Below are 12,941 nucleotides of genomic sequence, written 5' to 3' on the forward strand. Positions count from 1 at the left end.
GCGTTACTGAAATAGGATGTGCAACAGAATGTAGAAGTAGATTACATGTGAATTTATATTGAAGTAAAAGAGAGAGTGAAGTGCACTAATTTGGTTGTATTACTAGGATAAATCATGAACAGTTGCCTATGTAAGCAATGGTTTCCAACTTGGATACGTGTCAGGATATTAAAATTGCATGGCTTTCTAATCCCAGTATTGGGTCATTTACTTACTGTTGCAACATATACATTTGAAGTAACAGTAACAACTTTAATTTAAGACATTTTGTTAATATGAAGAGTAGAATTTACAGAAATGGAGTGTCAAGTGATTAGTGAAGTTCAGGAACCGTTGGTTTTAATGATTACTGAATTCAATGCGGGAATTATATTTTTAGTACATGCTCTCTAAAATGGTTGCTTTTCGGACTGTTATCAGTCCTAAACATTTAACTTTAGCAGCCTAGGCCGCTAAAATCTTCATGGCAACCTTCACCAAGTTTCTAATATGCCAGCATTTTTAAATTATGTTTATCAGATGGCAGTGAGAATATGGCATTGGACTGACTACGCTTTTTATATTTACATTTATATTTACTAATTTATTTTATCTCATATAATTTAGAGAGTTTTTACTAAAACTATTGCATGCACCACGCACGCAAAACCTTTAGCAGACTCATTCCGTATTTTGGACTCGGCATATGTCTTGTCCAAAAACACTAAATTCGTCTTATTTTGTGTACTTGGATACCTAAATAGCTGTTATTGTGACCGTTATTTTAGTCAGTCTGTATATCGTTGCTGTTATTCCAAAACTTCGTAACTCCAGTAAGCATTTTTCAATAAGAGCTAAAGTATTACTGGAACGTAAGTACTGTCATCCTCTGAGGAGTTTAGTGCTGAGAGGAATGCGGTTCCGACTAGCCTAGCACGGTACTGGAGTGGGAGGGAACAGTGACAGCGGCAGTCTGGAAGGAAGTACAATCATACTGAAAACATTTCACTCGTACATAGAGTACCTAACACGTGCACACAGTCACACACTACTACAAACTGAAGACTGCATATTTTTGGACGATTAATACTTCCCACTCCGCTCGGCTCGGCTTGACTGTAGCAACAAAAGAATCTACCTGCAACCCCCCCCCCCGCACCGATGGCAAGAATACCTCAGGTCCCAGCGCTAAACTCTTTGGAGGAAGACAGGTGCTTTCACAAAATATAATGCCAAAACCTCGCAATGACCATTTACTAGATATTGCATTCAAAAGTTGACTACACGGAGTTTTTTTATTAAGGTATGCTGTCATTCTAATGTACTGTACGTGGCTTTGTATTTTGTTACTTGCGAGAAATGTATTGTTCATTATTTTGTAAACGTTTGTAAGCAATTGCGAATTGACATTTTGCAACTGTTTAGACCAAAATCTCGGTTTCAGCGATCATTGATTTACGAGCTTTTGGAATAACAGCAACGATATTACTGACAAACGAAATTCATTTGGAGACTAAAATGGATCATGTCTTAATATGTGGTGTTGGGGGATGACAAAGAGGATAGTTGCTGTGGTTTGAATTGCTATTACATATACATGTTTTTGTTTACAGGCTGGATTTCCATTTGAAGACGATATGATGTCTCGAGGACGTCAGGATATAAGATCGCATCTGGACGACTTGGCACAGAGGCATCCAGAATTTGCCGATCACTTACGATGCCCACCATGGGGAGGTGAGATGGGAGATGCGCGAACATGGGGTCGCAAGCGTCGTGGATCAGGGTCTGGAGAGGATGATGTTCGAAGCCAGGCCAGCGGTGCTAGCAGTTCCAGCAATGAACAGTCTCAGCCAGATGGTGCTGAGAATCAGGAAAACCAAGAAGAACCTGGCCCCCTTCGTGGACGACCTCGCCCTGGTAACCTTCCTCAATATGGCCTGAGGAACACGGTGGATCTCGGACAGCAGCAACACGAGTCGGAGCAAGAGAAACAAGGCAGGGGTCAGAGGTCAATGTCTGCCCCACCGGACAACCGCACCCAGCAGCCACAGCAACCACGCTATGTGTCTCGCGTGGAGATCAATCCTGTTAACCCTGCAGATCCAACATCTGGTGGCGGTCCTGTGACTGTTACTTCAGAAAGCCATGCCAAACCACCTGTGGCACCAAAACAGCCACAGCAACAGGCTCAACAGCAGTCAACACCAACAAAACAGGCTGGGAATGTGAGGCACATTCCAATCTTCGTGGAGGGAAGGGATGAACCTATCCTTCCCAAGAATGTTGGCACAGAGAAGGTCGAACAGGTGTTTCCAACACGGGAACAAGTTTTCACTTCACAGCATTCACCACACAGCTTTGGTCGGCCACCTCCATTTGGGTCTCATCACTTCTACCAGCAGCCTCCACAACCATCTCCAGCACCACAAGCTCCAAGAGGATTTCAGCAGCCACAGTCTCCTAAAGTACAGAGACAAGCAAAACCACAACAACCACAGCAGCAGCAGCCACCACCACCACAGCAACAGCAGCAGCAGCCACCACCACCACAGCAGCAGCCACAACCACAGCAGCAACATCATCAACCTCCTCCAGCAAATGATCCAATTTCGAGAGTTCGGGCTGTACAGAAAGATGTGGAAGAGCTGAAGGCGAAAGTTGAGCAGTATTCTGGAAATTCAAGGAAGGAGAAGGAATACATTTATCTCGATGAAATGCTTACACGAAATCTTCTCAAACTAGATGACATTGATACAGAAGGCAAAGATAATGTGCGTCAAGCACGGAAAGATGTCATTAGATCAATTCAGAAGTGTATTAGTGTGCTTGAAGAAAAAGTTCCTATTCCAGATGAAAATAAAGAACCCTCAACTGAGGAAGTACCTATGGAAACAGGAGCTGAAGAAAGTCAAACAACTGTGACTGCAGAAAGTGAAAAAATCGAAGAAACTGCTCCTTCTACAGAAAACGAGATGGAAGTGGTTCAGAGTGAAAGTGCAACAAAAGATGCAGTGGAAGAAAGGAATGTTAATGAACCGGTAGCAGCAGATGCTGCTACTGTTGTCGAAGGACAGACAAATGAAAATGTACAGAGTGATGCTGTTAAATCAAAAGAAGAACTGAAAATGGATGTGACACAGAGCAACGAGAGCAAAGAAGCGGTACCTGAAGAAAGTGGTGAAGTGAAGGAACAGATTCCGATGGAAGTAGAGGAACAGAAAACGATGCCAGAAACAACCCAATCCGAAAATCCTCAGCCTGAAAATTCGCAAAAAGAAATTTCCCAACCTGATGCATCCCAAACTGAAACAACCCAACCTGAAAAATCCAAAACCGAATCAACTCAACCAGTTACAAAGCCAGTAAAAAAGAAAGTTGTGAAGAAAGGTGCGAAAAAAGACTCTGCCTCAGCAGAAAAATCAGATAAATCTGCATGTGGAGATAGTAATAAAGTTCCTGAACCCACCCCCGTTTCAGAAAATAAAGATTCCAGTACAACGTCTGCAGAAACGTCAACACCTCAACCAGAAGCAGAGAAGTCTAGCTAAAATGTTGGTCTAATTAAAGTTCCTCACCTAGGTCAACACCAAATTATCGTTCTCAGTGAACTGTACTGTCATCACCAATTGAAATTTTAAATTATTGATCATTTTGGTGTATAGTTCAGATGGGAATTGTTATAAAAGTATTACTTTTTTTTTTTTTCAGTCGTGTTATTTATTTCATTAGAATCATTTCATACTAATACTGTATGTTGCGTTTATTATCTGGACTATTGTATCTTTTAGGAACATAATATGTTGTATCAGTATGCATATGATCTGTGTGAGATTGGATATGATTGGTGGATTTTGTTGTGTGTTGTACTTACATTCTTATTAATGTTTAACTCTCTGAATCTCTAGCCAAATCCAAGCCTGTATGCGACAGCTGTAATGTACATATGTTGGTAAATATGGTATACATATTTAAATAAATTGACATCGTTTTGTAAAGTGACTAATTTTGTATTTTTGAATACATCCTCAATTGAAAGAAGAGATATCATATAGTAAATTTGTACACCTGGAATGAAGTGCAGTATTTTGATAGACGGAAGGTTTTTACATTTTTATCCTGATTCTGAGTATTTTGGCGCTGATTTCTCTGTCCTCTTCTGTCTTTGTTCATTATATTTTACAAAATTGTTGCTACGTATTTAGTATTTGAAATTTTTATTGTTTAGTCAACTGTCCGAAGACAGGTCTGAACCTCACAAGTGGTACCAAGAAGGAATCGCTTATGAGGCAACTAGGGCAGAAGATAATGGGGTAGAGCAGCCAGTTTATTTTCCCTCTATTGCGTACGTACTGACTAGCTACATAAGTTTTTATTTGGGAGAACTTTAGTCTTTTTAAAAAACAAGTGCTAAATCAAAATTTTTTTGAATTGCACAAATTGAATTTTACTCTTAGCGAAATTTTAAGTGTAGAAAATTTTGGATTCCTCTTCCCCTGCTCATTATAAAATGTTCCATTTGTACTTGGCAATTTGTTGCAACTAGATTTGTATGTTTTCCTGAGGATAGCTCCAGAAGTGAAAAATAGATTAGAGCTTCAGACCATTCCTGATAAATCACGAGCATTACAGTTCTTGCATTGACCTTGGACAGGGCTGTACCTGCAGGTTGAGATTAAGAATGTTAAAATAACATGGTTTAATGGATGCTGTACTGTGTCTTGCCAAAGATGTAAAACTGACATACCTGTAACCTGCAGACGAGGAGACAAAAGATTGATATCCAAAGGATAAAACTACTTTTTGGCCTGTTCGATATTGCATTGGTAAGGATATCATTTTATTTTTTTGTCCTCATAAAATACCAGATGACATTTAGTCCAAGGACATAGCACTTCCACATTCCCAGCTTTGCTGCGTATATTTGGATCTAGCTACAAATGTCTTTTCATGCAAATCTCGGAAGTTTGAGAAATAATATTCTAGTGAAATGGAATATATAAGAATTCTTGCTTGGCTAGGATGTAGTCCGACCAATATAATAAGAGTCAGGCCAGGAGGTGGAGAATATTCAAAGCTGTCATTTTTTTTTTTACTGTAGTCTCAAGCTGTGATATTTTGTTTATGCAGCTGTATAATTAAAAAGCAAAAAGATAAGTAGTTCACTAGATAATTGCCTTGCGATTCTTCTGTATCAGAGAATGGTTTCGTAATGGTTGTTGCTTCCGAGACAATGATATTATGTAAAACATAGGTAATGCATCTTTTATATTTTCACTCTGTGTATAAAATCACAATGTAAATAAAAATACAATTTAGTTCATTACATGTGTAGTTCTTTTTAATTGTATGAGCATTCCAATGGAGTATGAGTTATGAGAAATCTCTTCTTGATATATCTAAGTCTGCAAATCGAAAGATTCTCGGTCCTTCCACAATGTGAGTAGAGACGAGTAACCTCGCTGATCTGGAAAAAATGTTCAATGAATGATATTAAAACTTCTCGAAACTTAGAAGCATTTTCTCCAAAGCTGTAGTAGATAGACTGTTCACATATCCTTAAATAGACTGCTTGCTTACTGGCTTTTAAGGAACCTGTAGGTTCATTGCCGCCCTCACATAAGCCAGCCATTGGTCCCTATCCTGAGCAAGATTAATCCAGTCTCTACCATCATATCCTACCTCCCTCAAATCCATTTTAATATCTTCCCATCTACGTCTCGGCCTCCCCAAAGGTCTTTTTCCCTCCGGCCTCCCAACTAACACTCTATATGCATTTCTGGATTCGCCCATACGTGCTACTGTAGTTTATTGATAACCCACAATAAACAAGTAACATTATTTTCTTTCACTTGACAATAACTAAAACACTGGTGAAATTTGCATTTTCCTTCATCTGTTACAATATTTCTCAAATTATTTGTTAAAATTTGGTATTTTGAGGCACATTGTTTACTAGTAATTTGTCATTGAAGGTGAAAATTTGACATGAAGTCTCACTTTTTTAATTTATTAAATATCAAATTATATTAATACATTAAAAATGACTTTCAAAAACTCTTTCACCTCCAGTGTTGAAATACTAATATGTGTAAAAACAATTTTTATCGACTTCTGAGTAGTGACAGATATAAAGAAAATGGTAACATGAAAAAAAAATACTAATTTTCAGCAAATTTTACTTCAGAGTTACAAATATCAGCGGAAAGAAAATAATCCTAGTTACTGTGGCTATCACTGAACGCGGAAGGATCCGTTTAATACTTACTGGCTTTTAAGGAACCCAGAGGTTCAATGCCACCCTCACATAAGCCTGCCATAGGTCCCTATCCTGAGCAAGATCAATCCAGTCTCTATCATCATATCCCACCTCCCTCAAATCCATTTTAATATCTTCCCATCTACGTCTCGGCCTCCCCAAAGGTCTTTTCCCTCTGGCCTCCCAACTAACACGCTATATGCATTTCTGGATTCGTCCATATGTGCTACATGCCCTGCCCATCTCAAACGTCTGGATTTAATGTTCCTAATTATGTCAGGAGAAGAATACCAAGGATCTGTTTAATAAGTGTTGAAAATTTTATTTACTGTATGGTAGTTCTAGAGAAAAATTCAATCTCTCTCCACGTGGAGTAAAGCATACTGAATATCTAGCAGTCTTTACCAAGTGTAGCTACTTCAAGAGGTTGCAGACTACACGAACATTTTTTATAGGACATCAATATGGATACTTACTTACAAACTGCTTTTAAGGAACCCACAAGTTCATTGCCGTCCTCACATAAGCCTGCCATCAATCCCTATCCTGTGCAAGATTAATCCAGTCTCTATCATATATCACAATTACCTCAAATCCATTTTATTATTCTCCCATCTACGTCTCGGCCTCCCCAAACATCTTTTTCCCTCCGATTTCCCAACTAACATGCTATATGCATTACTGGATTCGCCCATACGTGCTACATGCCCTGCCCATCTCAAACGTCTGGATTTAATGTTCCTAATTATGTCAGGTTAAGAATAAAATGCATGCAGTTCTACGTTGTGTAACTTTCTCCATTGTCCTGCGACTTCACCCCTCTTAGCCCCAAATATTTTACTAAGAACCTTATTCTCAAACACCCTTAATCTCTGTTCCTCTCAAAGTGAGTGTCAAAGTTTCACAACCATACAGAACAACTGGTAATATACTTGTTTTATAAATTCCAACTTTCAGATTTTTTTGACAACAGATTAGATGACAAAAGCTTCTCAACCGAATAATAAAAGGCATTTCCCATATTTATTCTGCATTTAATTTCGTCCTGAGTATCTTTATATTTGTTACTGTTGCTGCAAGATATATGAATTTTTCCACCTCTTCGAAGGATAAATTTCCAATTTTTATATTTCCATTTCGTGCAATGTTCTGGTCATGAGACATAATCGTATAACTTGACTTTTCGGAATTTACTTCCAAACCTATCTCTTTACTTGCTTCAAGTAAAATTTCCGTGTTTTCCATAATCATTTGTGGATTTTCTCCTAACATATTCACGTCATCTGCATAGACAAGAAGCTGATGTAACCCATTCAGTTCCAAACCTTACCTGTTATCCTGAACTTTCCTAATGGCATATTCTAGAGCAAAGTTAAAAAGTGAAGGTGATTGTGCATCTCCTTGCTTTAGCGTGCAGTGGAATTGGAAAAGCATCAGACAGAAACTGGCCTATACAGACTCTCCTGCAAGTTTCACTATGAAACATTTTAATTAATCGAATTAGTTTCTTGGGAATACCAAATTCAGTAAGAATATTATATGAAACTTCTCTCTTAACCAAGTCATACGCCTTTTCGAAATCTACGAATAACTGATGTGCTGTACCCTTATACGCATATTTTTTTCTCCAATATCTGTCGAATACAAAAAATCTGATCACCAGACGATCTATTACATCTAAAACCGCACTGATAATCCCCAATAATTTCATCTACATACGGAGTTAATCTACATTAATATGGATGTGATGTATAATTTGTATACGGCAGGGGAAGTGGTAATGCCCCAAGAAAATTTGTCTTTGTCCACTATCATTATTTTGTACTTGAACTGGTTCGGATTTGAACCTAGACCTTCAGTGTGGAACAGCTTAATGACATGTACCTGAAATACGCATAGTTTTGTATGTGACTGTAGTTCTTGGCTTACTATAAATTTTGAATTTACGTTTCTTCTCTATTTTTGTTACTGTATGTCTAAAAAAATTATTTTATAGATAATAGTTTCATCTGTTGAAATAGAATTTAAAAATGACTAATTTCTGAAAGAACATATAATTTTGAATGACTGAAATTATGTGTATTATTATTATTATTATTATTATTATTATTATTATTATTATTTCGTGTTCTTCTCAGTTTATACATTTCTTGAACGTAAAACTTTGAACGTGATGGTACCAATTACACATTTTTATTTATAATTTAATAAGAAATCAAATTATTTGAATCCCAGTTGTAAATGTAGCGAGATAGGGCACAGCTGTGAAACTAGAAAGTTTTGGTTGCCAATGCTTCGGTATGCACATATATCAGAGGTGTGAGGTCCATATCACAGAAACAGACTGGAGTTCAGCCAACAAGAATTAAGGACCAGTAGACAGCAAATGTCAGCGCATGGGAACTTTTTTTTTTTTTATAAAGTAGTGGTTAAGCAACCACCCATCAAGATATGAAAACATTTGTCTCTAGGTGTGTATACGTGTAACATGGTTTATATTAGAATGATGACACACATTTCACTTCCAGAAGTTCGTGACTGAAAAGTGTCCCTGGAAAAAATTTTCGTTGTGACTGTACTTCGTTCTTTGGAAGACTTCAAATGTTCTCTCGTTTTCTTAAAAGGGTAACAAAAAAGAAACGATTGTCTTTCAAAATACATGTTAAAAAATATTCTCAAAGATCCCTTTCTCCCTTTTTTGCCGAATAATTTGGCTGGGTTCCAGTTACAGCCTGTGAGTTTGGAAACAGTCGGGTTTCCCAACCGGAGCGTGGTTTTCGTGGTGTTGGAGCTATTTAAAACTTGGGAAGTACGCAGCGAGGAAAGCCAACGTAAGACGCGGGGCAAGTCCATAGCATACGACAAATTTGACACACACACCCCCACCGTCCAAGCCAAATTCATAATCGGACCTTCCACGCGTAGATATTGTTATTTTCAATTCTTTGACGATAACTTGACCTCGGATTTTTAGGCACTTAAAAACTTAACTTTTAAACAACTAAAATACGTCCTGAATTTACTAAAATAGGCACTAAAACAGATTTAGGCAACTAAAAATATAATTTCAAGCAGCTAAAATACTTTTTATGCAGTTAAAATGTAATTTCTATCCACATAAACTACAGTAACTATAAAAATGCAATTAATTAGTGAGTATTAAGCATTACGGTATACAGTGACAAAAACATTAAAAAAAAATATTGCGGTTTGCAACTTTATTTTTGTTAAGCCTTAAATTATGAATACCAGTACGCAGTTTTTAACGAATTCATCGGCCTCATTGCTCTAAGCTACTAATACATAAGTGCTTATATTACAATTAAATTAATTAATTAATTTACCTCCCGATTCATCACATTCCTACTGTCTGCTCAACAAAACCAGACACCTTCCAGGAATTTCTTCATTCCTACAACCAAACTATTACAGGATATTTGAACCATACCCACCCCATGACATTCAAAACTTTCTCTTCCACTATTGCATGAAAATTTAAAAATAGAGAGAAATAACTCGTCCGGCCTTAATTAAGGATGACCACGAGGATCGTGAAATTAATAGCAAACAAATATAATCAATTAAATATGAATATTGTTATAAAAATAAAATGCAGTAATTAAGCACCATTGATTATCAATTATAAAATAAAATCTTAGAAGATAACTATAAAATTATACTTATAAATAAAAGATTTTATTTAAAATTAGCATATCCTTAATTAAGGCCTTCTGAGTGGTATAAATGAAACTGTATAATCTGCAGGGAATCTTTAAGAATTTGCGAAATGATTTTTTGAGTTTCAAAAGATGATATTGATAATTGTTTTAAAAAATTATATGTAAATTTTGGTAAAGAACTCCGAGCACCAAAAAATAAACCTGTCACTGACCAATTGAAGAGAGGGATGTTATACTTGGCAATAAGGTAGGGAATACAAGGTTTATAAACGACCCTCTTTTCCTGATCAACCTGATGAGCATGGTTTCGATCTCTCTCCATGCGTATAGTTGGATCTATGATAATAGCCTTTTGTTGTTGCCTGTTTATTGCTATTATATCCGCTCTTCTGTGAGAGTCGTCTTCAGAAATACAGTGGACCTCTTCATGAACTTCCCAACCCTTGTTCCGAAGAAGACAGGCGATAGCTCCACGGACTCTATGATGCCTGTTGTTACGCAAGAAGTCTCCTTTCCGACAAAAGCCCAACACGTGGCCAAGAGTTTCTGTCTCGTTGCAGCCTGGTTGACGGCAACGGGCCGTGCTGAAAGCTCTGCCAGGAACGGAGCGCACTGCAGTAAGGTTGCAGCACATCTTGATTGCATTAATATATTCCGAAGACGACAAATTCTTTTTGGTGCTGACCCATGAATTGGCTCTTGGATATTCTTCATAGATGACTACACCTTTCCCCTTATGAGGTAACTGACACCAGGATTCAAACGATCTCTTTCGCAATTCAACACGTAGATGTCTGCTAGTAGTTCGAGGTGTTATGCTGGCTTCAGGAATTTTCAGGCGCTTGAGAGCAAATAGAAATAGGCAATTTTAGGCTTTAAAGCCTTAAAAATATATCCCAATGGGCAAAATAGGTATTTTTAAGCACCATAAAACCGCTTTCAAAAGTTCATATTTTATATAAAATGTGAAGATATTTAAGTAGTTTTAGTTTATCACTACAGAAAAAATAGGCATTTAACCTAAAATCCGAGATCTAATGATAACACGGCATAGGTCGTCAGACATTTTCCATCGAAAGAGATTAGAGTAATTTGAGACATTTCTGAAATCCGCCACAAGCGAGTGGCTTGTACATTATAAGTATACGCTGTTAAAATTTTATCATAAAAATCGTAATAAGTTTGTATTACAGACACACAATTATGACACAAGACGAAATATTAATTCAACATTAGTAGAACGTAAATGTCTCACATCTGCTGGTCTAAAGCATAGCATAAATTTTGGCCCTCGGTTGTACAATGCTTTAACTAAATTACACCCAGAAATTCTAACATGTAACCCACTAACATATAACAAGAAAATTAGAAACGTGTTAATATCTTCAATTTGATTAAATAAATTTATAGCCTATGTGTATGAATTAATCAACCTATATTATATTTGTATTCTATAATTTTGAAATATATATTAGTCCTACTTTTCACGTGCGATATTATTCTTCTATAGTGTTAATATTATATTATATAATTCCATTGCCGCTGTAATTATATTTTAGTTCCTATTTTATTTTACTTATTTATTTATATTATTATTTTTTATATTAATATTATATCTGAACTGCGACCGAGCACGAGCGCTGCTCATTCGGTCTCAAATTTTGTTAATACTACTGTATCTTCTTTTTATATTGCTTGTATTATTTTATTTGTATTTCTCTTTGTTTGTTTTGTAATTATATTTCTTTATTCTGTATATTTGAAATAAATTATTATTATTATTATTATTATTATTATTATTATTATTATTATTATTATGACTTAACATTTAGCAGAGCATACGGATAAGGAAGATTCTGCCCTTTATCACCAATATTTGATAGTTCTTCGTAAAACAGTAATTTGCCTTATTGGTCTACAGGGCCTTATTTGGCGCACGTACCATAGTATTCTAGTCTGCTCTCAAAAAAACTGAAAATTAGAATTTATAAAACAGTTATATTATCGATTGTTCTGTATGGTTATGAAACTTGGACTCTCACTTTGAGAGAGGAACATAGGTTAAGGGTGTTTGAGAATAAGGTGCTTAGGAAAATATTTGGAGCTAAGAGGGATGAAGTTAGAGGAGAATGGAGAAAGTTACACAACGCAGACCTGCACGCATTGTATTCTTCACCTGACATAATTAGGAACATTAAATCCAGATGTTTGAGATGGGCAGGGCATATAGCACGTATGGGTGAATCCAGAAATGCATATAGAGTGTTAGTTGGGAGACCTGAGGGAAAAAGACTTTTGGGGGGGCCGAGACGTAGATGGGAAGATAATAGTAAAATGGATTTGAGGGAGGTGGGATTTGTTGGTAGGGACTGGATTAATCTTGCTCAGGATAGGGACCGATGGCGGGCTTATGTGAGGGCGGCAATGAACCTCCGGGTTCCTTAAAAGTAATTTGTAAGTAAGTAATTGCGTTATTGCTATTCATGGAAAGTCGAGGCTTTAGTTGTTTCGTTAACGGTGTTTCACAATTTGAATGACAACTATTCTTTAACATGTTATGAAAATTTAAACAGTATAGTAATATTAATAAGTTTACTCAACTAAACATTCAGTTTTTCAGGCGCATTTTCGGGGTGTCAGCAAAGAGGAATTCCATCTTTCGTAGTGTAATTTACTACATCTAGCAGTATGCCGAGCTATCGACTGTGTTTATAGAGCTTGTTAAGTATAGAAAGAAATATGTGATCCAACTGGCAACTCTGTGTGTTTCGCATTCCTCGTTCCATGATTGACGCACACTTCGAAATGTTGAAAAGAACTTGCTTCACTAGTCAAAACTATGCACTTCCGTCAAACCCATGTTAGAATTAAATATATATATATATATATATATATATATATATATATATATATATATATATATATATATGTTTTATTTAACGGCGCTCGCAACTGCCGAGGTTATATCAACGTCGCCGATGTGCCGAATTTTTGTCCCGCAGGAATTCTTTTACATACCAGTA

At 36.6% G+C, this 12,941-nt stretch overlaps 1 protein-coding gene across 4 annotated transcripts in view; it reads left to right on the plus strand.

Moving 5' to 3' along the window:
* Positions 1-5,305, plus strand: part of stv (BAG domain-containing protein starvin) — a 30,693-nt gene extending 25,388 nt beyond the window's left edge. For all 4 annotated transcript variants that reach the window (XM_069836065.1, XM_069836067.1, XM_069836066.1 and 1 more), the window contains exon 2: positions 1,593-5,305. In XM_069836065.1, coding sequence (XP_069692166.1) covers positions 1,593-3,530 — 1,938 coding nt within the window. In that variant the 3' untranslated portion in view covers positions 3,531-5,305. The remainder of the gene's footprint in view (positions 1-1,592) is intronic.
* The last annotated feature ends 7,636 nt before the right edge of the window (positions 5,306-12,941 follow it).

Source organism: Periplaneta americana, chromosome 9 (assembly GCF_040183065.1).
Source record: "Periplaneta americana isolate PAMFEO1 chromosome 9, P.americana_PAMFEO1_priV1, whole genome shotgun sequence".
In the NCBI taxonomy this organism is placed as follows: Eukaryota; Metazoa; Arthropoda; class Insecta; order Blattodea; family Blattidae; genus Periplaneta; species Periplaneta americana.